Source organism: Brachionichthys hirsutus, chromosome 3 (genome assembly GCF_040956055.1).
Source record: "Brachionichthys hirsutus isolate HB-005 chromosome 3, CSIRO-AGI_Bhir_v1, whole genome shotgun sequence".
NCBI classification, from domain to species: Eukaryota; Metazoa; Chordata; class Actinopteri; order Lophiiformes; family Brachionichthyidae; genus Brachionichthys; species Brachionichthys hirsutus.
In genome coordinates this window covers 9,107,873-9,133,790 of record NC_090899.1, presented here as the reverse complement: position 1 = coordinate 9,133,790, position 25,918 = coordinate 9,107,873, and the positions used below count along the sequence as shown (strand labels likewise).

The following is a 25,918-nucleotide window of genomic DNA, read 5'->3' as shown; positions in this document are numbered from 1 at the left end:
CCCATACTCATTTCCACAGAACGCCATCCTGCTCAAAGATCTGATTTTCCCGTACAGAAATACGGGAAGAACGTGTTAGTTGACAGGTATCACATATGTGACACCTGTTAACTAAAATATATACTCCCAAATTAAAAACAAAAATATTAAATTAAGTACAGTAGTGTCAAAGCAGTACACCAAGACCATTTATTTCTGAGATAGTGTGCAAAGGCTGGAGCCAAGATGACCTTATTGAGGAATTGGTATAAATAAAAAGGGAGAACAAGAGATTGACAAGTACGGGTTGTTATCTGCTGCCAGAACATGCAGGAACGCAAAAGAATGGGTGATAAAAAACAATTAAGAAAAAAAATTAATTGAGCAGATCCGAATAAATTCGAATCTGTATTTTATTTTATGACGTTAGACATTTCCAGATCACAGACTTTTGGAAATGTTTCTTTTTCGTATGATCTTTTTTTGTGGTTCAGGCGAGATGAAACAAAGATCCGCTGGGATTTGTTATCATTGCAGAGAGTATATTTACAAATCCTACTATGGCTGGTGACGGAGTTACCATCCTACTATGGCTGGTGACGCAGCTTCCCAGTGACGTCGCCTACGCTCAGTAGGGCGGGACTTGGCGTGGCCATAGTAGGTTGTTTTTCCGAACGTACGTAGACGGGTTTTGTTTTTTTAAAGCTATATTTTAGTGAGACCGGAGGATCACGTTACTTCAGAATATTTAAAATGACTTCAATGAAAATGGTAATTATTTTTCCTCTCGTCGCATCATCTAGCGAGTCTGGAGAATCATCCAAAGAACATTTCCGGCTCATTCCAGGCCATCCTTGTTCAGACTGCTGCTTTAGTGAACAGCGCTAGAATCAAAGCCCTGCCTTTACTTTATGGAGTGTTCGCTAAATTTCACTTCGCCTGTCCATTTTCTTGTAGGCGAAAAGGTTGCATTCACGATCGCAGTGTTTTTTGGATGACGACACGGCACATTCAGGATTTTATTTTAGAACAATCGGTTATATCGATTAGTGTTTATTACTAACCCTGCCCCGGCCCCGTAATTAAAACCGAGCCAGTGACGTGATTCAGTTCAGCCTGCATGAGCCTGGAACGGCCTCAGGTCCCTGATATGCTGCTTTTGTTCCATCTGATTTATCTCACTGCTCTATCTGCTCTATCTGCAGACGGATCAGAGACGGGGGCTGCCCTTCATCTCCCTCACATTTCTCTCCACGCTATCTCTGTGTCACTGTAACCCTCACCCTCCTTGGGTCATTGATTCAATGGCTGCAAGGAGTCAAACTGCAAGGAAAGGTAACTTGTACCATCATAGCTTTAGTCGTAGAAGCCTCATCATTCACTTCTGAGCATGTTTAAACTCCCAGACCATTTGGGTTCATTGTTTGAGATGCAGTTTATTGGCCAGAGTGGTCTTTTCTTTTAACTGACTGACATGGTTTCATTCTCTTTTGTAATGTGCAACTTATTTCTTATTTATTCATATGCACAATAATAAACAAAAAAAATGATAATGATGCAAAGGCAAATAATTGTGCAGGAGAGGAAAAGAAGCCGAAAGGGCTTATATAAAATCCTCCCCTCTAGTACAAACTAACTAAACAGAATCAACCAATAAAAAAAGAAAAAAGAGGCGAAAAACTCAAGTGTTGAAATTGATTCTTTGACCTGTTATTCATACAGAATTATGTGGCATTCTATTTATAATTAAAAAAAGGTGGGAGCAGCATGTTTGCTATTCACTCAAATCACAGATGTATTTACATTCATCAGTTTGAATTTCTTTTCAAATCTGAGCATTTTGATGAACAGGTTTGGGTGTGGATTCAGACTTTTGTGCCTCTCTGTGAACTTGATTTCAGACATAGCTGCCGAGGTAGCAGGCTATGCTGACGTGTCCAAGCGAATCATCGACCTTGCCGTGTCCGGAGCAGCTCAGAACCGCTCCTACAGACGACTGGCTGACTTCACTGACACCATAGGAAACCGCGTCAGTGGTTCTCACAACCTGGACATGGCTATCAAATACATGTACAATGCCATGTCACAGGAAGGGTTGAAGGTACATTTGGGTGAGTGTCTTAGAACAAAGTCTGGCTGTGGGTTGATTTCTCTCTGATGTCTTGACCTCTGCTGAATGGAATGGAATGGAGCATTTGTTTTCACCCTTTTTCTCTCAGAACCAGTCAAAATCCCACACTGGGTGAGAGGAAAGGAGAGTGCAGAAATGATTTTGCCCAGGGCCAAATCTCTGGCTGTACTGGGACTGGGCAGCAGTGTTGGGACACCGCCTGAAGGTAAAACCAAAACCAAAAAATGGAATACCTAATGCCCTATTTGCACTCAGTCCTCCTGGTCTTATTTCTCCAGGCATCAAGGCGGAGGTTTTGGTGGTCAGATCTTTTGAGGACCTGAAGCTTAGAGCCGGCGAGGCTTTAGGCAGGATTGTAGTCTTTAACCAGCCATTTGTTAATTATGGCGAGACAGTGGCCTATCGTCGTGACGGCGCCTCTGAAGCATCCAAAGTGGGAGCTGTGGCTACGCTAATTCGATCCATTACACCATATTCAATTAACAGGTATACTTCTTTATTGATCCATGAAGGATGTTTAGTAAAATGTACTTCCTGGTTATGGGCCTGTTGGTCTGACCACCTCAAATTGATCAGCATTAAAGCTTGTTTAATCAGAAATCATGGTTGTGGTTTCTCCCTCTTTAGTCCCCATACAGGGGCCCAGGTCTACCAAGAGGGAGTTAAGCCGATTCCTACGGCCTGCATCGCTATGGAGGATGCTGAGCTCATGTGGCGAATGGCTCAGAGGGGCAAAAAAATCATTGTCAGGCTCACAATGGAAGCAAAGTATCTGCCAGATGCTGATTCCTTCAACACGGTGGCTGAGATAAAAGGCTGGCAACACCCTGAGCAGGTGAAACCTGCACTCACCCGTGCTGCAACCTGACTACATGCATATCTGTACATCTTGTGCCTTTTATAGGGCAGTCTTCCAAATACTTTGTAGGAAGAAGTGACATTTTCACAAATAGGCAATTTTTGTCTTTCTTTGTTCGCAGGGACAAAATAAGCTGCTTAGGTGGGCTTTATATTTCATGTATCTGATCTTTTGAAAAAGAGGATCAAGATCATCACTCAGTAAATAACTATGTTAGACGTCTTAACTATTAAAAAAAAGACTGCAAAATATACCCTACTTTCCATTCAAAGCATATCTGTGCAAAGCACACACAAGATTATTAAGCATGCAACAAGGCAGTGTCACGTGTCCCCAGTAGGTTCCTGAATAAGGGCTCAGACGTGTTTAGCAGGTAGAACCTGATGAATTGATTAGATGCTGTTGTACAGTCAGTTTAAGGAGGAAGGAGTAAGGTGCCCTTGAAAAAAATCTTAATCAGGGAACGAGCAGCACATTAATCACTAATCCAAGTATGTCAAGTATACCTTCATGTACCACACATAAAACAAATAAGACGTCAAGTCTTTTTGATTCAGGGGATTGTGTAGTGGTGGAAAATACAGGGAATCCAAAATGTGGCCGTATTTTGTCCCAGCATTTTCACTTTTTGAAAATTGGTTTACTATAATTCCCAACACATGGGTTTGGTCATGCTGGGCTGGACTTCATTTCAGCTTTGAGTCTGAAACCACTTTGAAGATAAATGCCCAGCATGCCTTTATCCATCTAATGACAAACAAGCGCTCCCTGGTTTAACAACCCACCGCCATGCCCTGTGTAACAAGGCCACAGCTGGACAGCATGAGGTGCTGGACGCTCACCCTCTCCACAATACCACGTCAATGCCAGCGTTATTAGTCAGGAATGACGAGCATCAAAATCCAAATGATCCCAAATAAAGAGTTGGAGTCCATCAATTACTGCAGTGCTCGATGCTGATGGAAGTATTACTGATAGGGGACACAGCTGGATTATTTATTTAATAATATCTCCTAGCAAACTAATTTAACAGAAGTACTTCTCAGACACTTAAAAAACCCCAAAATGTTACTGATATAATCTGGTGCTATTCCGATCAGGGAACCAAACCTCATCTTTTCTTAGGGAAGTGGAAGGAAACCGTGATCTATTTAGCTAAAGTATGTCTGTACTCGTGAGCCATAGCCTGGAACAAACTCCTGAAAAGCTTACGTCAGTGATTTCGTAGAGTTGTGAGGCATGTTGGGGCCGGTCTGAGGTGCAGCAGCCGGATGTCACACCTGACTCTGCAGTTACCTGTGCTTGATCATGCAGGCTTCCTGTTGAGGATGAACTGTTGTGAGCTGCTTGTTCACTGCCCGGTTGACTTGTGACTGCCGCACCACCAGCATGCCAAAGTCACTGTACCAGTTCATTTGCCTCAGTTTGTTTGTTGTTGTTGTTGTTCTTGCTTCAGCCTGTTTAACTACCGGTAGTTGTCATTTGGTTGGTATTTAGTATCTTACATTTTATTAGATTGGCATCGTAGACATTTCTCAATTTTTGGTCTGAACTGAATTTGAGGATGCACTGCAGCATCACAGTCGTTATGAACTTCTCTAAGGTATTTCTGTAATGTGCGGCGTCAGAATCTTTGTGCCTTCTGGGACTCGGCCCAAAAATGTTCTTGTAACGTGGCAAATCAGGTCAGGAGCATCCCAGTGATGGGAATCCCAAGCCTTGAAATTCCTGGAATTGGAATATCACTTTGAACGTTGATTCGGATAAAGGGGGTCAAGTTGAGGAGACCACACATCAAATGCGGGCTACGCTCTTTCATGTTTATAAACATCTGTTCACGCTGCCAGGTCGTCTTACTGAGTGGACATCTGGACAGTTGGGATGTGGGACAGGGTGCCATGGATGATGGAGGCGGAGCCATGATTTCCTGGGAGGCCCTGTCGCTCATCAAGGACTTGGGTAATACAGGCATTCATAGCAAGCGTGATGCAAGACAGACGGACGTCTATAGATGACAAAACCTTGTTGAATTAGTGTTTCAAAATCAGGGAAATGATGCGTTCAGCCTCGTCAACCTCTTTGTCAGATGTGTAGCTGCGGCAACGGTTGGTAGAAAGAACTATTATGGTTCAAAAGATGTTCTAGCTCTTTTGGTAAACTCCAATAAGTTATTGATTAGCGTCAAGTATAGGCACAGAATCTAAAAGGAAAATGGCGATCACAAATTTCAGCGTGAACTTGAGTTTTCCTTAATGTGTAAAGGAACAAGACTAAAGGGTAGAAAATACCTTTTATGACGCAGAAAAGTGTTCAGTTTCATTTCTAGAGTACAATACAGACTGTATTCTTAAATGTATACGCATTACTGCAGTTTCCATCGCTACTGTTTGAACATGGGTTATTCTGGGACTGGTATGTTTTTCTCCAGAGCACATCTCAAACAAAAGAGTCAACCATGTTTTTCCATATGGACAGATACCGTAGACACACTGAGACCCATTCATGGCTGCTTTCATGGGGAACAGCCCAATAGGTCTTTACAAAACTTTGTCCACAGCTCTAATGCACTGCAGTCCTATTTTGGGAATTGAAAGCATTTTGTATTCAAAGGTGTTTCTTTTTTCTCTGACGTTCTTTCTTCAGTGAATAAAATGCCTGCTTATCTTTATAACGTTTCATGCGCTTTGTTTCCAGGTTTGCGTCCAAGACGAACCCTCCGAACTGTGCTGTGGACGGCTGAAGAGCAGGGTGGAATTGGAGCGGCGCAGTACTATAACCTGCACAAGGTACCGGTAGTTATTACTGCAATGAGTAATTGGAAACTAATGGCAATGATAAAGTAACACTTGTCAGTAGAAAGTAGGAGTTGAATGATGTGGGAGTATGGAGCGCATGATTCCACAAATATGCTTCAATGGAATTGGGTTCAATTGCATAAGTGCCTTGGCTGCCTTCCAGTCTTTGACCCATAATAAACTACTCTACTACTTTAGTTTTTGTTTTTACCAAGAAGTACATTTGTCTCCACAGCCCTGAGTGCAGACGTTGTTTAAAAGTTGTGTCTAGAATAATTGATGAGCTTACTAGTATTTGGTTATGTCATTGTGACCTGACAAGTCTATTGCCATAATTGAAAAATGTACACTCTGATTACTTGAAATGTGATTTTACAATCAAAACTATCTTGGTTAACTCTTATATATATATATATATTTTGTCCTTCAGCATAACTGAAAGAGCTGTTTGAGAGTCTACATTATTCATATATGAAGCAATGTAATCCATCATGCACATGTTTTTTTTTGTGTGTGTGTTTTTTTTATGGTTTCAGGTGATCATTGTCACACCCATGTGACAAAGCTCACCGTAAGTCCACCATAAAAGTCTGTAAATGACAGCAGCATGCTTCTCTATTACCGGAATCATTGTCCATTCTTCTAGGCAAAAACAAATTCTTAACTGCACATTCGAGCTCTCTCCAAAGAAGCTCGTCCCATTTGCAGCTTCTGGATTGCTGATTGCAGATTGTCCTCCAGTGTGGCTCTTCACATGGCTCAGAATCCAGCAAGTTTAAAGCAGCACTGGGACAGGAGTTATTTTGCTTCCTGCTTTGATTCCTGAGCCTCTGCTTCCTCTTCTTGCCTAGGTGAACATTTCCAACTTTAGCCTCGTCATGGAATCTGACGCAGGGACTTTTGCCCCAGTGGCTCTACAGTTTAAGGGAAGCAAGGCAGCACAGAAGGTATGATTGAAAACACCGATCATGCATTCCTACAGGCCTGAAACTCATTGTACTACAAACCCACACAAAATAGTGGTTACATAATCTACGCTCTGCTGCAGACATTTCTTCCTTAATCTGCGCTTCCAGCATTGGACTTCCCAAACCCGAAGTCCATCGATGAAGATGTGATTGAAATGAGTATTTAAAATGTTGCACAATGTTTGAAAAGGGAAGGTTTTTTATCAAACTGTACTGAGGAACACTTGGTTCAGTCCAGCCCAATCCATTTTTTCATCACAAATAATTTGTGAGGCATGTGTCTTATGAATAAAAAAATGTGAAAACCAACTTCAGCAGCCAGCACTTATTTACTTTAATAGATGATCCAAATATTAAATAATTGTATCCCCTTGGTGTGCAAATTTTCTAAAATCAACCGAGAATACAACAAATAAGGCTTTGGGGTATGGGGCTCTGAACAAGGACTGACTGACAACTGATCTGCATCAACAGGTAATGGAGGAGGTGGTTCAACTGTTGGCTCCCATCAACACGACTAAGCTGGAGACGGACGCAGATGGGACGGACATCTCTCCGTGGATGCAGGCAGGAGTGCCAGGTCAGCTGAATCAGTTTCTGCAACAGCATTTCATTTTCACAATCGTTTATATTCATTCATCTTCTTCCGCTTTTCCGCTCTGCGGTTCCCGCACTCACTTATACACCATGGACAATTTGGGTTTGCTAAATTGCATGTTCTTCGTAGGTGGGAGGAAACCAGAGAACCACGAAACATACAAACTCCGCATAACCCTGAACTTTCTTGCTGTGAGGCCACAGCGCTAACCACTCCGCCACCATGCCGACCAATAGGATCGTTCCATCTGTAAAATGTTTTTTAAACCTGTTGCTAGGGATTTAGTCTGACATAAACAGAAACTTGGGCGGCTCGGTGGCGCAGTGGTAAGCACTGTTGCCTCACAGCGAGATGGTCGCAGGTTCGTCTCCGGCTTGTGGCCGTTCTGTGAGGAGTTTGCATGTTCTCCCCGTGTCTGCGTGGGTTCTCTCCGGGTTCTCCGGCTTCCTCCCACCACCAAAGACATGCAGCCTAGGCTGATTGGTGACACTAAATTGCCCGTAGGTGTGAGTGTGTGTGTGGCTGGTTGTCTGTCTCTGTGTTGCCCTGCGATGAACTGGCGGCTTGTCCAGGGTGTCCCCTGCCTCTCGCCCATTGACTGCTGGGATTGGCTCCAGCTTGGCCCGCGACCAAATAACGGAATAAGCGGTTAGAAAATGGGTGGATAAACAGAAACTTGAAATGGGAAGTAGCTTATCCTAATTCTCTGTAGTGATGGATAATGGATGGATGGATGTGTGTTAATAACCACAATTTCCTCTTGAAACTGCTCTGTTTGCAGAATCACATCCTCATTGAAAAAGGGTAACAATAATACAAACTGGTCATGAGAAATGGTCATATTTAAAGCGATTCTTAAAAAAATCTGAAGTGGAACTTGAGTTTGTTCCAGTTTACACTAGAGGCTGCCAGGTTTTATACACTGAACCTTTAATATCGGATGATTCTTTGTGAATTAATGGTCCAAACATTGTTTATACATCTTTTTGTTTTAATAGAAATTAAAATTCCACTATAAGCAGAATCTTCAGATGAGGGAATGAAGGGAAAAACGCAACCAAAAAAACCAAACTGAAGGTGTGCATCTCTGTTTAAATTCTTTAATTTGCTCCTCAAATTTTACTTACATTAACTGCATTGCAACTTGGTAACATTAACAGATGAGGTGAGACTGGAAGCTCCTTGGAATATGATGTTTGCAGATGACATTGTGATCTGCAGTGAGAGCAGGGAGCAGGTAGATGAGAATTTAGAGAAGCGGAGGTGTGCTCTAGAAAAGAGAGGAATGAAGGTGAGCAGGAGTAAAACAGAGTATATGTGTGTAAATGAGAAGGTCCCAGGGGGAACAGTGAAGTTACAAGGAGTAGAGGTAAAGAAGGTCGAGGACTTCAGTTACCTCGGGTCAAAAGTGCAGAGTGATGGAGAGAATGTGGAAAGGAAGTGAAGAATCGTGTGCAGGCAGGCTGGAACGGGTGGAGGAAAGTATCAGGTGTGCTCTGTGATAGGAGAGTGTCAGCGAGGATGAAGGGAAAGGTCTACAAGACAGTGGAGAGGCCAGCCATGATGGACGGCTTAGAGACAGTGTCTCTGAGGAAAAGACAGGAGGCGGAGCTAGAAGTGGTGGAGATGAAGATGCTAAGGTTCTTCTTGGGAGTGACCAGGTTGGATAGGATTAGAAATGAGACAATAAGAGGGACAGAGAAGGTTAGACGTTTTGGAGAGAAGGTCAGAGAGGCCAGACTTTGATGGTTTGGACATGTCCAGAGGAGAGACGGGGACTATATCGGCAGAAGGATGCTGAGGATGGAACTGCCAGGGAACAGGGCTAGAGGACGACCCAGTTGGGTAGGCATGTTCTACCCACATCCAGTGTAGTTTTGCAGACATGGATCTGTGGACACAAGTTTTTTTCTAAACGAGATTTGACCAGAGTAGGCATTATGGTTCAGAAATGGCCGATACAGAGTTGAAATCTAAAAATGTTCTCTGTCTTGCAAGGTGCCAGTCTCCATGTGGCAGACGACAAATACTTTTGGTTCCACCACACAGAAGGTGACACCATGACTGTCCAGGATCCTCGAGACATGAACCTCTGCTCAGCATTGTGGGCCACAGTTGCCTATGTTGTAGCAGACCTAGAAGACATGCTGCCCAGGTAGCCAAATGAACCCTAGTTTCTTAAAAAAAATGTTTTGTACAAACTGAAAAGGAATTGTTGAATCTGAAAGTGACTCCTGCATTTATCAACCAAAAAGTTACATGATGTGGCTATTTTAACCTAATGTCCTGCAAAAAAAAAAGAAGGTATGATTTTACACATCTGAGAAATTGTGGACATTATAAAGTTTGCAGAATCATATTTTGAAATATGAATTGTTTAACCTTCTTGTAATGCGAGATAGTCGGATCATTAAAATGAGTTCATGTCATATTATCAAGAAACGGAGTTGAGCAAATTTTCAACGTCTGTTTCCTGCGTAATCAATCTGCCTTATTTTATCTAACTGAATTTTTTTTTAATGTATTTCCTGCCTGCATTCTGGGAAACTGGCCTTGATTTCAGGATGTTCTGTCAGGTTTAATGTGAATTAATTGTAGTTTTGTACTCAAAGCAATCACTGATTTGTTGCTCCCATCTGCTCTTCGGCTGTAATCAATTGAGGTTCGCCGATCATCAAGGTGAAGACAATCTTTTGTAGGGAGGAATAGAAGAGTCGGTCTTTGGCCCGTGATAGTGAAAAGACAACAATGGAATTCTGAGGAGGGGGGGGAAGTACAGAATTCATTACGTGGGTACCATGCTGAACAACACAACACGCAAAACACACTCACGCACTCGGCTGGGATGTCTTCACCCCGTGGCTTGATAAATCAGCAGTCTGAGTGGTGATGTCAGAGTGTGTCAGCCAGCCAATGCAGATGAAGTCATGCAGACATCCGTTGAGACAAAGCTGTGCCATTTTTAGCCAGTTTTTATTGAACTTTTCATCTGGTGCCAGTAAGGCGGATTCAGGCTTGAAAAATGGGCTGTGTGTTTCTAATACTGAGTCACAAGTGTGCAATGCAAACATTCCCCCTAGAAAAACTTAGAGTTGCATTTCTCCAAGCTGAAGGTCGTTGTGACCCTGTTTGTCTTGTGATTCATACCAAGCTGCAGCTGTTTTAAACACGCAACTGTTGATTAAGCAGTGATCTCATAACTGTGTGCATCAGCATCAGTCGCCACCTTGCGGTTTCGCTCCTGCTCGGTTCCTGTTTGCGTTTTTTGGATTTTGGTACTTTTGGCAGAGGAAAATGTGCTCATCGCTATACAGTATTTGATGTGATAGAATCTCCTGGTTATTTTTCTCTGAATGTCAGAAGGTTGTTAAAGTGCCCTAGCTTGTCCTCTGGAGGATGGTGAACACCCAGCAGGCAGAAGACAGGACGTGCCGTCTCCAGATGGATAATTTAATAAAAAGAAAAACCTAAAGAGCCTCAAGATTATTATGATTACTGCATCCTCCTCTTCTTTTTAAAATCTGTTTCTTGTTTTTGTAAGTTCAAGAGACTTTTCTTTTTTTTTTTATATGAATGGTCTGATCCTGTTCTTTTTTTTTATAGCTCTGTTCAGACTTATTTATCATTACATTTAACTGTCAGCCATTACAAATGAGCTTTTTTATTGTCATGACTTGTTTAGCATGTTCATCCTTTTATTGGTCAAAACAATCTGAATTAGTCTCTAAATCTATTTTAAGTTTTGTCACATCCGTTGCTGGAATGACGTGCAAATATTATTTTAAAGTATAGAGGTTTATAAATGCAGCGTGAATAATTGTGCTGTTGTAATAAAGTCTTCCCTTTCTACAGCTGCCTCGCTCTCTTTATTCCTTGTGACTTCTCATATCATTCAAATGGCCGTCCTGTTGGACCGCACCTCCAAGCGATCTCTCCGTTTTCGCAACATACTGTAGTGGATTCATGATTATCAAGTCAACACACTTCTAATAGACTGTGTCCTACATACTTTTCAAATATTACAGTGAGGCAAGGCCTCTCTAAATCACAGGCGCATGAAACATCTTGACATCAAAAGTGGGATGCAGATAAACACAATAAATTCTTTCCAGACAATTATCCATCTGGAGGACCGCGCCTCCGGTCCAGAGACCATCTGTCTCAGTAGTTCAGATTCTCCCAGAGCACAAACTTGAACAATCTTCTCAACCTCAAAGAAAAATGGGCAGAAGATGACATATCAAACATAAAGATGAACACATTTTGTGCTGCAGAAGGCCCATGAGTCTGTGATACTGACACTGATAAAGCTCCATAAACAAACTGGATAATATAATGTTAGGCATAACATTTTAAAAATGCAGAGAAAAGAAGACGGTATCCAAAAACTGCATGGATACTGTCTCCACAGTCAGATTATCCAAAAACAGACAGAAGTTACGAGGATCAGGTCCACAACAATGCAGCTGTTAAGACAATATTCAACACTTTTTAAAGGACAACGCTGATTTAGTAGTTTTGCTTGTGGTGGCGAAATGCACGTCTGAGTAGAAGGGAAATAGGAGTGAATGTAAATATCTGTATTCTCAGAGGATGAGCTGGATCTCATGGGAGCAACTGGAAATGAAGAGGTGGGGCAGTTGTGAAAGATGTTTACGGCCCAGATTGTATTTTGTATTTCTACTAGAAATTGTTCCTGCACTGCATTTAGACAGTGTGTGTTCTTTCACCGTGTGCTTTGCCAGACTGTATGTCAGAAGGTTTGCAGAAGGATAAGATAATTCAACAAGCATTTATCAGGGTTGAGCAGATCAGAACGCGCCGGTCCTCAGATACTCGGACAGCATGTTCATTTATTCCAGTAATGCCATAAGACCAAGATGTCAGATTTCAGCAAATCTGAAATTATTCTGCAGCGGGTTTAATCAATCAGATCTTACAGAGAGGAAGTCCAATCATCAAAGAACCAATAAACTAAAATAAGAACCGATAATGTTTCTGGGAGGCTCTTAACCTAAATCTTTTCTCCACCTCCTACAGACAATGCAGAATGACCCCGGCATGTTTTAAGATATTTACTATATTTCATATAATAGTGAAGATATAATCAAAAAGCTGATCAATCAGAGATTGCAGACCCTCGCCTCCAAGTGCCCTATCTCGCAATGTTAAAGAATCCTTTAAAAAATTCTAGAATCTGGATCCAGATCCGGATCAACGCCATTCTCGGGGAGGACCGAGCCACGGACAGAACCTTGCTTGTGTTAAGATTTCAAGTCGATTGGGTTACTAGTTTTTGAGTTATGCGCGCGGACAGACAAACAGACAGACAAACAGACCCAATTGCAATACCCTTGCCTCCCCTTCGGCGAGGGTATTCATATACTCATCCTAGGGTGGCACAGGGAGTAGCTCTGTTGCCTCACAGCAAGAAGGTTCCAGGTTCGATTCCTTTCTGTGAGGAGTTTGCATGTTCTCCCCAGATCAGTAAAACTTGTTGTTCTCCATATTCTCATATGTGATTAACACTGAATGTTCTGTTCTTCATGCATTCAAGGAGCAGGTGATAAAATCTAAGTCTGCAATGTCAGAGCGTTTAGACCAGATAGCAGAAACAATCCAACAGATAGTCAAAACATACCGGGGTCATTCTGCATCATCTGCAGGAGGAGGAGGAGGAAAGATTTAGGTCAGGGGTCAGGAACCTATGGCTCCCAGCTCTTTTGATGGCTGCATCTGGCTCGCAGACAAATCTTTAATTATAAAAAGAATTGTTTCGTTACACTCCTTTGCAAAAGAGCAAACCGGCGATGGTCACCGGCGACTAGAAAGCCGGTTCGCTATGAGGCAGCCATCAGACAAAGTTTTTCTCACTGGGAAAGGGGACAAACGGCAATTAATAGCGAGTCGATCTGCGTTCAAAATCAGTGTCAAACCAGCCATTTCAGTGGGAAAGTGGCAAACATACATGTCGTTGTGTCTATCTATCTATCAATCGTCAAGGCAACGCAGTTGAGGCAGAGACACTGTTCAAGTGGGTTGCTGTATTTCGCTGTCGAAAATAGCGGTCGATGTGCAAAAGGGTCCGTCCAACGGCCGGTTGTGAGATCAGGAAGTAAACTTCCCTTGTTTTTTTTTTCTGTTTTTTTCGTTCTTCTCCTATTCCCTTCCCTCGTTTTAATCGCGTTGTCAGCTCGCTAACTTTAGAAACCCTTTTGAGAAGATGACTGAAAGAAAAAAAGATGAGGCGAATCGTACTTTTCACTTTGTAGTCACAAAGTCTTCAGCAAAACCGTGCAGCAGCATTAATGGTAAGAAATATCCATCATTGGTTAGCAGCAGCGTGAGAATATTATTAAAAATAATGCAGAGACTACTTTACTTTACTTTAAAAGTGTTATTATATAAAAAGCACAGATTTACTTGTATTTAGTTTTAAACATATTGTAAGGCTCTCGCGGAATTACATTTAAAAATACGTGGTGTTCATGGCTCTCTCAGCCAAAAAGGTTCCCGACCCCTGATTTAGGTCAAGAGCCTCCCAGAAACATTATTCCTTCTTAGCTTAGCTTAGACTCTTGGTTCTTTGATGATTGGACTTCCTCTCGGTAAGATCTGACTGATTAAACCCTCTGCAGAGTTTATGATTCATGTCATTCTGTCTGTTCACTAAACCTTGCGATTTGCTGAAATCTGACATCTTTGTCTGATGCAGTTTCTGGAATAAATGAACACGCTGTCCGGGCATCTGAGGACCAGCGAGTTCTGGTCTGCTCAACCCTGACAAATGTTCTGACTGGTTTCTGCTATCTGGCCTGAACACTGTGACTTTCCAGATTTGCGTTTTATTACCTGGTCTTTGAAGAACAGAACATTCAGTGTTAATCACATATGAGAATATGCAGTCTGACTACATTAAACCATCTTAGTAGTGAATGTACCTTTGACACACTGTGTATATAAAATGATTACCGGTACGTGATTGAGTAAATATCTTAATACATTCTTGACACCTACATAATGTCCCTGCAGGAAACAATCTCAGCCTCTATAGGAATTGTTCCACGGCTTCCACAGATGCATCTTGTACTCTAACATTCCATCTATCCCATGTACAAATAAAAAAGTGACAAGAGGGCTTTGATTAAACCATCTTTATTGAAACGCAGACAACAAGGCCGTGTGACGGCAACAGATCAATGGACATAGAAAAACACGCTAAATAGCGTTCTTGTTTGTTTTGAGTCTTTCCATGGATGAATTTTTATTTTATTAACATTTTCTTTCTTTTTTTTATAAACAAAGCAACAATAGAAGTAATATTTAGTTTAAGTGATGACATTTTTAACAACACCCCTTTAATGCAATACTAATAATAATATATTTATGATCAATACACATCACATGAATTAAAAATCAGTGTTTATTGAGCCACCGGCCTTCTGGAGTTAAAGACCTTTATCCCATTTTGCATTGACGACCGGGCATATTTGGTTAGGAGGGCTCCAGTGGTCTGTTTCTCTCCACACAGGTCCCTGAATGAAAGCAACACGGACTCAAGTGTTAGAATATAATCAGAAAGATCACTATATTCATCAAAAGTCAACAAGACAGATTAATGTACTTGGATTTAATTTCAATTATGGGAATTTTCTGAAAAGAATGGCCTTAACTGTATGTATGGTGTGATGTCATCTTCTGTCCATTTCTCCCTGAGACTGAAGAGGTGGTTGAAGCGCTCCAGCGCGGCCTCTGGGAGGTCCTCCACCCGCAGCAGGCAGATAGTCTGTGGTTGGGAGGTGCGGTCCAGCAGGGCGACGCTCTGGAGGAGTGAAAACATTGTCAACACTTAGGTCAGTTTCTCTGGAGAGCTCAGCCGCAACGAGCAGAAGCACTCAGGAGCGGAGTGTCTCAATGTTTCATTGACCATGATCATCCAAGGCTGGCTTGAAAAAAGTTCAATGCAAAGACTAATCTCATTGTGTAGCCACTATGCAATGACAATAAAGGCTTTCTATTCTATTCTACAGATTATCTAGATTTCTGTATTTCTTGTACATCGAATAAATGTAATTATTATTAAGGGGTGTTTTAATTGTGCAGATTAATTACTTTTTTACTTTGTGAGTGGTGAGATTTGTCAGCAAATCTCTTATATCTAAAAAAAAAAATCAGAGAAGAAAAAAAAGGTGCAGGAAGCCATTGCATAAGAGAGACGCTGACCTTTAGTTGGTCCAGTCTTGCGTTCATTCCCTCTGGGACGCTCTGCTGCCAGACTTCCTGAAATTCCCTCAGATTGAACTTCACAGCATTCTGCAGGAGCAGCAGTGCCACCGCTCGACACACTTTATCCTCATGCAGTGCATAAAAAACACGCTCTATGGAAAGATGGGATGGTTGAAATATTATAGGACGGAGTAGGATCCCCCCAGCAATTTTAGATTTGAGTCTTTATAGATTATTTTTCCTTACCATTTTCTGTGAAACATTTCCCATAGCAGTTCAAGCAATGTTCAATCATCTCCCTGGGAATGATAGAAGAGTGATTGGTAGCTGCCGATGCATCTACGACAAGACTTTCATTCACATTGTTATGCTCGTAGAGTCTAATGTTACGCATCAATAGCGCTAAAAACAACTCAACTACTTCAAACTGTTAATGTTTTGCTTTTATTTTTGTGTGAGCATAAGGCCTGTGATACAGGCTTACTTTGGTTCCAGTGGGGATAACTCCTTTAAACTGGTTTGAAGGGGAACCTTGTTGAAAGACCAGGACTCAGAATCCACCAACTGGGTCAGATGACCAAGCAGCTTCATCTCGTAGTCAAACTCCAGAATGCACCAATGGCCTGGAAAACACAAAGATTCATTCTGTCAATGCCTGTCAAAGCTCCCCCCTCCGTGGTAACTCTCTGCTAACATGCTGCATATTTATGTTGTAAATATATTTGCACATGCGCAGACGTGCGAATAGTGATTAGTCAAATAATGATGTCACTGTTTACCATCGATCTGACAGGCATGGATGGCCTCCAAGTACGTCTTTATCTCTTCTTCACTGGCCTGGACTCGCTCCAACAGATCCTGCATCGTGTACTGGGAACACATGAAACCAGTCATATATTATGAGACTCAAACCAGTTATTTATTGCAGCATTTGAGGGGAAAACAGATCACATTTATTGTAGCCACTGCTAAAGCTGTTGTTCTTCTCCCTGCAGATATCTGACATAGTGACAGGTGTCGTGTCCCCTCACCGGCCAACTTTATTAGGTACCAGTACACGTTTGTTAACGCAAATAGCTCAGCCAATCATGCAACTGGATCCATTTAGGCATGTAGAGGGGATCAAGTTTAAACTGTGCATCAGGATTAGGAATAAAGTGACTTTGAATGTGGCACGTTTGTTGGTGCGGGTCTGAATATTTCAGAAACTGCTGATCGACGGGATGTTTACACAAAACCATCTCTAGGGTTCACAGAGTCCGAAAAAGAATATACCTTGTTGAGAGGTCAGAGGAGAATGGGCAGACTCAAATAACCACTTGTTACTACCAAGGAATTCCGATTACCATCCCTGAACGCACAATATGTCGACCCTTGAAGAAGATTAGGGCTATAGCCGCAGAAGACCCTAATAAAGCGGCCGGCGAGTATATAACAGTCAAGGATGGACATACTGAACTCAGAAACACACTGAAAGGATATCATGATTAAACACCACATCGTAATATGTGTATTTATTTTTTTTTACCCTGTTTTCCATATTTTCCTCCTGCCCGCCTAAAGCAGGTCCTTCATACGGATTCTCCATTAAAAGCTTCTTCAGTTTCTTCAGTTTAGGACGTTGTTTCCTCAGTTCCCAGTAGCTGTTGGAAAATCCCCAAATCTACAAAAAAGGCAGGACACTATTATTTTAGGTGTGACATACTTGTACCCATCAGGCAGGTAAATGTATATTTACAGACCTGTGCATGAACCACATGAGAGACGTCCTGCTTGTTATTCGTCAGCTGGTCCGGTGTTCTGCATCCTGGTACGAACAGCAGCAGGTTGGATGTGTCGGCTATTTTTAGGTCAAAGGTTTTGTCATCACTACAGAGGACTGCGTGCTCTTCCTTGTCCCCTCGGATCACGAGACTGGAAAAAGAAAAAAACGGTTTTAATGAGAAGAAATTATTGTCAGACATTTTAAGCAAAGGTGAGCATAAATATTAATTATATGCACACACGAAGCGAGGAGCGTTTTACATGAATAGTTTATATTAATTGATTTATCAAACTAAGCAGATACATACACACAAAACTGATGAAAATATAACCAATTAAGTCATTTGAATAAAAGCTCCCACTTTATGTGCAGGATTCGTGTTTGTCTTTGATTTATTTTACATGAAATATAAGTTACGATAACATTTTAACAGAGTTGAATAATATTAGATAAAGTAAATAGTGTATTTTGAATATGCCATCCTGGGCTTTAGGAAAACTGTCAAGGACTTTATACAATATATTTTGACATTAAAACAGACTAAAGTTTTAATCCATTAAATGGCTAAACTTTGCCACAGAATGTACTACCACACATATGTCATGTTATTATTTTACCTTTGCCCAGCTTCGATGTGTTTGCAAAGCACGTCGTCTAATTCCATCAAGCAGTAGTCCGCAGATGAAACGTTTTCTCCAAAGGACAGACACTGAATTGTGTTCTGGAGATCTTCCTTCTTCAGTTTGGCGATCTCCAGAGTGGCCTGAACCTCCTCTAAAGTTCTCATTATTGTTACACAGATGGATACAGTATTGATGAGCTATCGCTCTTTGACTGAAGGGGAAAGATAGTCGAAGCGTCAATAAACTATCAATATAAAGTATAAAGCAAGTCAAACGTGCTAATGACCGTCAAAAATCCCCGCTCGCTTCCTATTGTTAAAAGGAAGCTGAATGACGTGAGGTAATGTGCGACGTCAAAATAGCCCCGGGTGGAAACTGTTACTTAAACTAATAATTTTACATTTACATGTACATTTAAAGTAAGATTGTTATTCACAATTTCTTTGAAATGTACTACAATTCAGTAAAAATGTATGGAGACCCATGACAAGTTTTGTAACGCGAACGTTTCTGCTAAACTTCTAACAGAGGAACAATAAAACGTTGTATCTTGTTTCACCCGAGAAATATTATCCAAAGAAAGTCCGAAGCCCACGCTGGGGGTCAGACGTTTCGAGGATGTGCTAGTCTGTGTTTGACACCGAAATGTCAAGTTTCTCAAGATCTGCCCAGGTGAACATACACGAAACAATCTTGTTTTTATTATCTTCATTTTACATATGTTTAGACTGATGAAGCCATTATATAGGACATTTGCTAACGAAGGTGTCTAAGGAGCTAGCGCTAACCACGGTGTTCAGAAACAGAAGTGACGTGGGTCGAGACCCACAGATCAGTTGTTGTAGCAGGGCGAAGAAGCTCGCTAACCGCAAACCTATTATTATTATTATTATTGCTATCCTTTTTAAATGTTCACGTAACGCCGTAACATAAATTTGTCAAATTATGCAAAAACAATATCGCTATTTTTATGCATTTGTGTGTAATTTTTCTTTGTTGTAAAAACACGCTGATCCGCATTTATTATTTGAAAAGTGTAAAACATTTGGATTTTACTGAAAATGTGACCGCGTTCTCTTTGAGAGGAATGTTTAAGCAAATGGAGTGAGATAAAATCAGCTGTAAAGGGAAGAGATACAAATGTTCCATGTTCGGTGTTCTGGATGAATGAATACAAGTACAGTCACACAGTAGCATGTATTACAGTACAAATAAAGTCAAACATCCTGTCTAAGAGGAGCATTTCAAAAAAGCCCTTGCGGTCTTGTTTCCGTTGAAAGTCCTATGATGAAGGATTTTGTTTTTTTCAAATAGCATCAGTGATTGCATAATTGTAATCAAAGGAATATGAAAGTGTGACAGTTAAATGAACTGTACATACATTTGCATTGTGGGTGTGTAAAAAATATTATTGTGAAAAAAGAGTTAGGAGTTGCTGGAGCCTATCCCGCCTTGCTATGGGCTAGAGGCGGGGTAGACCCCGGATGCATCACGGGGCCACACAGAGATAAACAACCACTCACGCACACACTCGCACACTACAGACAATTTGGGGCATTTTTGGAGGTGGGGGGAACCCGGAGAGAACCCACGCTGACACGGGGAGAACATACAAACTGTCGCCTCACAGCAAGAAGGTACCCTTCTTGCTGTGAGGCGACAGCGCTAACCTCTCCGCCAGCGTGCCAGTTTATTTTACCCAGTGTTTCTCTCATTCTCCTTTCAGCAATGGGCCACCTTCGCTCGTTCCTGGTTCCTGATTGATGGCAGGATGCAGCCCCCTGGGAAGATCGCGGCCATGTGTTCTATTAGATTACAGGGGAAGCACAAACCCATATACCACGCACTGAGTGAGTCTGCCCTGCTTGAGAACTCTCCAGGAATGCAGAGACATGAGTAACTTTGTGAATTATCATATCTTACCGTTTTCATTTCTTATTCAACCACAAGCCCGGCCTTAGTTTCGTGTTGCTGTGGTTGTTGTGGTGCAGAAAAGAGCCACAAGATGGCAGTAGAAGATACAGTACGAATGTGTTTCTTTCTTACAAATGCTTACATAAGTCTTTATTTGTCTAGCCAATAAGATGCTATATTTTTGTTATCATTGGCGTAACAGCGGCATCTATACTCTGTGTTCCTTGTGATTAGAATTATCTTAGCGTTTAAGTCTTAAAATGAACATTGCATCACTTTTTTTTGCAGGTGACTGTGGTGACCATGTAGTCGTAATAAACAGCAAACACATAGCTTTCTCTGGAAACAAATGGGAGCAGAAAGTCTACTCATCACACACAGGGTAAGCGCTGATACATTACCGGTCTCCCTTTTGTCTCTAGTGGCCTCTTGTCACATTTTATGGGACGCAATGACCCACTACCTGCAATCAATATAGCTTTGTAGTCCTATAGATATTACATATTATATATGATATTTCATTCTGGTCATCCAGATTTGTGACATTATACTGTTTTCCATGAATAATCCCTTTTCCTCTTGATTGGGATGGTTGTGAAAACTGTAATACAGCACTAAGATTGGTGGTATTGATGGTATTTAATTCGTTTTTTGCCTTAATTATATTGAATAGCTGTAAACTGAATTGAATGTTATGTATAAAAGTGCTTTGGTTTCATATCATCTGGTAGATGTTGGCTGAAGAAAAGTTTTTGTGCACAGTAAGTTTTAATTTGTCTTTTCTTTTCTTTAAGGTATCCAGGTGGATTCAAGCAAGTCACAGCTACCCAGCTGCACCACAAAGACCCTAAAGCTGTAAATGTCATCTATCTAATGCTTTACTATTATTATTATATTCGACTGTCACCGTTCTAACAATATTTAGCCCATATTACTGGAGGTTAGTCTGTTTTCCATGTTTGTCGCAGGGTAGGCGTTTCCTCGTTTAACATTTATCCTCCGTGCATCATTTGCATTTTTTGTGCACTCATGAAGCACCGTCAAACTGCTGTTGCCGTGAAGGTGGACAACCTGTGCTGGTTTCAGACCTGTAGTTTGAAACCCAGGACTGACAGTTGCTCTGCCTTCTGCAGGCTTCAGTGCAGCTAATGGTGCTTTTGTTAAAATGAGGCTTGGGCGGTTAGCGAGCAGAGAGGGAGAGGGAGAGCCAACAGATGAATGTTTTGTTAGCACTGCTCCTCTCCAGTATCTCTGTCCAACGTCTCAGTCCACTCTGTCTTTCCAAGTCAAAGGCACATGCGTGCAACCAGCCTCGTGTTGGTTGATATATTCTGAAATAAATCAAAACAAGTACCGGTATGTAAGCTTGCTTTAGTTTAAACGTTAAACCATATCATAAAAAAATATTCAACTTTGCATTGTCCTTCTGTCCAGATTGTGAAGTTAGCGGTTTACGGCATGCTGCCCAGGAATCTGCTCCGCCGCACCATGATGCAGCGATTACACATTTTTTCTGAAGACGTAAGTCGAGTTTCTCCTCATCTCTACAAGCGGACGAGTCTCCAGACTGACGTCTTGTCACCTTGACTATTCCGACAAGTTTTATTTGGACAACAGTCAACCAAGGCTGAGTCTAGAACTCAGACTTTGTCCTTCAACCGGATTTTAAAGTGATCTGTGCCACGACAGGGATTGACAATCCACTTCTGCAGGATGTATAACGAACCAACTGATAGTTGAGTATAATGTTGTATTTTATTTTATTTCTCTGGAGAGTCTGTCATCCTGCTCATGGAATAACTTTGAATGTCATCAACCTGGCTTCTCAAACAACTCGATTTCTAAGAGAAAACTTTGTATTATGTGTACTTGATTACAGATAATGCAGATCACAGTCATTAAATTATGATAGTTTGAAATGGTTTCAAATGGTGCTAAGCCGTGAGACGCATAGCAGCTTTTTAAATGAAGCAAAACTAAGAAGTGCTTCACGGGCTCTTTGTTGACCTTCCACACCTTCCCAGATATAATTGAATGTAACTTGACCTGTAACACTCCACTGATGAGGTTTTTTAATGAGCATTTAGCACTGAAGAAAGTCAGCCGATTCCCAGTTTGGCTCCGACTTGATGTCCACCCGCAGCCGGGATTATGTGCATCCCTGAATACAAACAGATGGGCTTCCTGGGCTCTGAATGTCTGCAGTTCTCAGCCAAATGATTTTGATGATTTGGTGGGGTTTTTTCCGCTGCCATGTTTGTCTTTTAGTTTGAACTGTCTGCTGGTTCTCACATGAATCCTTTGGCTGAAACCCACCCGTAAGGAGCATTCATGATAATGGCTGATAATGGCTGAGCTACTTTAGAGATGAAAGAGGAACCACCTCCTCTCAATTCTTATTCCCCTCTTGGTTTATTCTTTTCTTTCTGGATGTTCTTGTCCTGCCTCCATTTTTCATTTTCAGTGTCTCCTCTCTAGGAGCTGCCAGATGACATCCAAGCGAACCTGACGGAGGAGCTGCTTCAGCCCAGAGAAATCCCCAGGAAGCTCAGCGAGTACACGCAGGAGGAGATGGATGCCTTCCCCCAGCTGTGGACACCGTATGTAGAAACATGTGTCTATACACACAGTACACACAGTACACACACATCATACTACATAAAGTGTTTGTCGGATTTACATCTCTGTTGAACATTAATAGTTACCTCAGTGGTTGAATCCAGTCTCTTAATAAGATCACACTGAACATGATCTGTTTATGAAGCTAAATGAAATCGCAGTCAGCATAAACATATAATGACAAGCTAATAAAGTGTGCTTTCCCATCTTAGTGTGTTTAAGTGGAGCTGTGGCGACGGCTCGGATAAAAACAGTCATGTTGTAGTTTCATGCTTTCTATATGCAACGTGAACATGAATGGATCCAATACCGAACCGTCATATTGTTTTTGAACAATATCAAATATACATTATCTAATTTAGATTTTATATAAAATTTATACCACCGATACACCCATTCTGCACAGAGAATCCACTCAGGTACGATACTGACGTTACTACGCTGTGACGTCTGTTACAGGAAGAGATAAATATGCGACCTTCATTTTATGGAGATGGCTTTTGTTTTCGTGAATGGAAAAGCTTATTTTGTGTGTTTCTCTCTGATGGGCTCAACCGTTACCTTGGAAAGGATTATAAAATGCTGTTGTTCATTATGCTGTTCTCAAACATCTTAACCCTGAGGTTGCAATTCATCAAATAACTCAGCTCATACCTATTTGGATGTGTCCATGGTTCTATATTTACCAGAAGCTTTTATATCTCAGTTTTTGTCCGGGTTTAGATGCACTGCCTCCCAGAGAGAGGAGGGCGAGGGGGGGTGTAATGGAAAGGATGGAGAGAAAGATGGAAAGAGGGAGAGCATCTGTTATTCACAATAATCATATTCATGATTTCTGAGTGAAGTGTTTTCCGGTTGTAGATTAGCCTGACATTGTGACCCAGGTTTTTTTTTGTCTCCATAATGTCATCCTGTTGCATTTTTCTGGCCTCACCTGGGGGGCACCTCATTCTGGCAGATTCCTTGGAAGCTTCCGCTCTTCCTCCTGCATAGCGCGAGCTTTAATGTCCATCAGGTCTCCTGATCATCTGTTTCACTTAAGCTTGCTGTGCATAGAAAAAGGGCAATTCAGTCATTGCCCCTTCTATAAAAATGCATACCGGTAGTTAATATTCTGGAGGCGGCAAAATATTATTTTACGCACCCAAACATCACCCAGACAAAAAATCAGCAGTATAAACCTGCTGCTGTAGTCGATAACGGACTTATTACAACTAATAAAAACATGTTTTTTTTACGTATCAAAACCAATACAGCAAGGCCTGATAATATCTGTCAGCAGCGATCTCTACACAAAATGAAAGGGGGAAACTGCAGAGGATTCTGAGTGGGTTTCATTCTGCAGAGAAAAAACGATAAAATCTTTTTTCTTTCTCATCCGTCATCTTTCTCTCGGTTTTTCCTCCATGAATTGATTCCTTTTCCTGACTGTTACGCTCCACATGCTAATGTGTTGCTTTGTGTTTTCTCCACAGACCCGAAGACTTTAGGTTGAAATGAGATCAACATCAACATCACCGAAACTGAAACACTTCACAGTAATGCTGCACTGAAAAAAAAGGTCTTTCTGTAGGACTTGTTCATAAAGATATTGTGCAGATATTGACTTTAAGGCTAGACGGACGAGGTAATGATACCAGCATCATCAACACAAACACATTTTATTCCATACACAACATGCCATAATGTAATAGCCTTGCTATCAGTAATATTACCCCTGACAGAGGAGCCGATTTATTCAGCAACAGCTCGAGATTCAACCTGTGATTCTGCACCGACTGGAGAAAATCAGACTGTTTCTTTTCTGATAATACAACCATGAGATGATTAGATCCAGCCCACAAAAGAAGAAAGTCACATCCTTGAAGGTTGATCTCTCCTAAAGGTTTGCTGGTTCAGCGCAAAACAAATTCCTGTGATCCTGCAACGTTCAGACCCGTCTGGTGGTTTCAGTAGAGACTGTTGGATTTGGTGTGTGAAGCCTGAGCAGCTCTTTGTGTGTTGTGAATTGCGATTTAAGTGTAAGTCTAGTAAAATGGAGAATTTAATAAACCTGTTCTTCTTGATTTGTTCTATTTTAATGCTTTATAATATAAAGATGAACCATTTCCTGTTTAAACAAGTGACTTCAAGCACATTTATGTCATTACAGATTTATTGATTATAAAAGAAAATAAGTCCATATTTTACCAAGCGCCATGGTGGAGCGATACAAAACGTATTAAGACTCATTCAATCTTAAAACCTTAAATCTCAAACCAGGACCAGCTCACAGTTTAACCTTCATTACTTTAGTGCATTAGATATACAGTTTACACTCGTGGTTCACTCCTTTTATTTAGGTCACTGATTAATAACCGGTTCCAGGTCTCCTTCCAGTAAGAGGTCCAAGGTTCAACCAGTGAGAAATGTCTCCCACTGTGAGCAGGCCCATCTTTGCAAAAGAGCAAAATGGGGGCAACAACACAGACATGCCGTCTTAATTTACTCGCAGTCTGAGCATTAAATCCCGAAACAGACTACCTCTGAAGCAACAGAATGAAGTATCAAAAAACGATTCAACGGAAGCCATTTTTATTCCTTGGAATAAAGATAATTTTTAAAAAGCATCACATTTGGTTTGTGTTCCACAGTGTTAAGGTAAAATATACTGAAATGAATACATCTGCAGCCAGTGGAGGGGGATTAACTCCAACAATAGCAAAATCATAATAATCTACGTGGAAAATAACTTCCAAAGCATTTCAATATTCCTTTACAAACTGAAATAAAGGCAGGAGATGCAGACTCTTCATAATTTGAATTGCAACATTATTTTATGCACACAAATGAAACAAGATGTCCAGTTCCTCAGGGGCTGGCCCAAAGGAGACATGCAGCCTCACACCAAAACAAGAGTCGCGAGATGACGATCTTACCTTCACAATACCACTGGACAATGGTAACATGGATCAGGCACTTTTTGGACCCTCCTATTACAGAGATGTACAAGAGTCCACAGACCTATTTACATTTTTTCATTGGGGGGGACTCCACCGGAGAGAGGGAGGGCATTCTCACCACAGTTTCAGGATGGCGATGGGGATGATGTGTGTTCTTGTATATATATCAGTGTGTGTGTGTGTGTTGTGGCATGTTGGGCTCAAGCACTTTAGGTGAGTCCGTCCTTTTTCTAAAGTCCTCACTCTCCTCGGTGACGAAGTGACGTAGAACCCTGGCGACTCCTGGTGACCTCACTTCCGTGTCCTCAGAGTGGGCGGGACCCAAGTGGTAACCATGCTGGCCATGGACTAGCTGGGAGGGCTGTCCACAGTAATAGGAGTCCTCTTCATCCTCTTCCTCATTTCCTCCTCCTCGGTGGTTGTTATAAGCCACAGCAGCAGGGTTGTAGGCCTGCTGCCGTGAGGGAGGGGTCGGACTGGGGTGCTTGGGAATATTTAG

General features: G+C 41.5%; 3 protein-coding genes across 3 annotated transcripts; 2 read left to right on the top strand and 1 right to left on the bottom strand.

Annotated features, from left to right (window-relative positions):
- The first annotated feature begins 539 nt into the window (after positions 1-539).
- On the top strand, positions 540-9,489 carry LOC137915263 (carboxypeptidase Q-like). The gene is made up of 11 exons (XM_068758695.1): positions 540-575; positions 1,185-1,314; positions 1,881-2,090; positions 2,199-2,315; positions 2,389-2,596; positions 2,738-2,945; positions 4,817-4,928; positions 5,664-5,755; positions 6,616-6,711; positions 7,207-7,312; positions 9,329-9,489. The coding sequence occupies exons 1-11, from the start codon at positions 540-542 to the stop codon at positions 9,487-9,489; spliced, it is 1,476 nt and encodes a 491-aa protein (XP_068614796.1).
- A 5,045-nt stretch (positions 9,490-14,534) lies between these two features.
- Positions 14,535-18,108, bottom strand: dscc1 (DNA replication and sister chromatid cohesion 1). Its single transcript, XM_068760395.1, has 9 exons — positions 17,939-18,108; positions 17,299-17,470; positions 17,085-17,219; positions 16,336-16,426; positions 16,041-16,179; positions 15,803-15,855; positions 15,554-15,708; positions 15,004-15,152; positions 14,535-14,865 (listed from the first exon to the last, which is right to left on the bottom strand). The coding sequence occupies exons 1-9, from the start codon at positions 18,106-18,108 to the stop codon at positions 14,754-14,756; spliced, it is 1,176 nt and encodes a 391-aa protein (XP_068616496.1). The 3' UTR covers positions 14,535-14,753.
- Positions 18,109-18,530: 422 nt separating this feature from the next.
- Positions 18,531-24,543, top strand: mrpl13 (mitochondrial ribosomal protein L13). Its single transcript, XM_068760126.1, has 7 exons — positions 18,531-18,616; positions 19,671-19,794; positions 20,147-20,240; positions 20,653-20,713; positions 21,293-21,379; positions 22,337-22,458; positions 23,953-24,543. The coding sequence occupies exons 1-7, from the start codon at positions 18,590-18,592 to the stop codon at positions 23,975-23,977; spliced, it is 540 nt and encodes a 179-aa protein (XP_068616227.1). The 5' UTR covers positions 18,531-18,589; the 3' UTR covers positions 23,978-24,543.
- Positions 24,544-25,918: the final 1,375 nt, after the last annotated feature.

Excerpts from the sequence above, each read along its gene's own strand:
- dscc1 (XM_068760395.1), bottom strand. The coding sequence starts at position 18,108 with ATGAGAACTTTAGAGGAGGTTCAGGCCACTCTGGAGATCGCCAAACTG. Across the intron at positions 15,709-15,802 it reads GAAATGTTTCACAGAAAATG|AGCGTGTTTTTTATGCACTG; the intron begins GTAAGGAAAAAT and ends ATCTTTCCATAG. Across the intron at positions 15,153-15,553 it reads CAAGACTGGACCAACTAAAG|AGCGTCGCCCTGCTGGACCG; the intron begins GTCAGCGTCTCT and ends TCACTCCTCCAG.
- mrpl13 (XM_068760126.1), top strand. The coding sequence starts at position 18,590 with ATGTCAAGTTTCTCAAGATCTGCCCAG. Across the intron at positions 21,380-22,336 it reads TACACATTTTTTCTGAAGAC|GAGCTGCCAGATGACATCCA; the intron begins GTAAGTCGAGTT and ends TCTCCTCTCTAG. Across the intron at positions 22,459-23,952 it reads TTCCCCCAGCTGTGGACACC|ACCCGAAGACTTTAGGTTGA; the intron begins GTATGTAGAAAC and ends TTTTCTCCACAG.
- LOC137915263 (XM_068758695.1), top strand. The coding sequence starts at position 540 with ATGGCTGGTGACGGAGTTACCATCCTACTATGGCTG. Across the intron at positions 2,597-2,737 it reads ACACCATATTCAATTAACAG|TCCCCATACAGGGGCCCAGG; the intron begins GTATACTTCTTT and ends CTCCCTCTTTAG. Across the intron at positions 7,313-9,328 it reads GATGCAGGCAGGAGTGCCAG|GTGCCAGTCTCCATGTGGCA; the intron begins GTCAGCTGAATC and ends CTGTCTTGCAAG.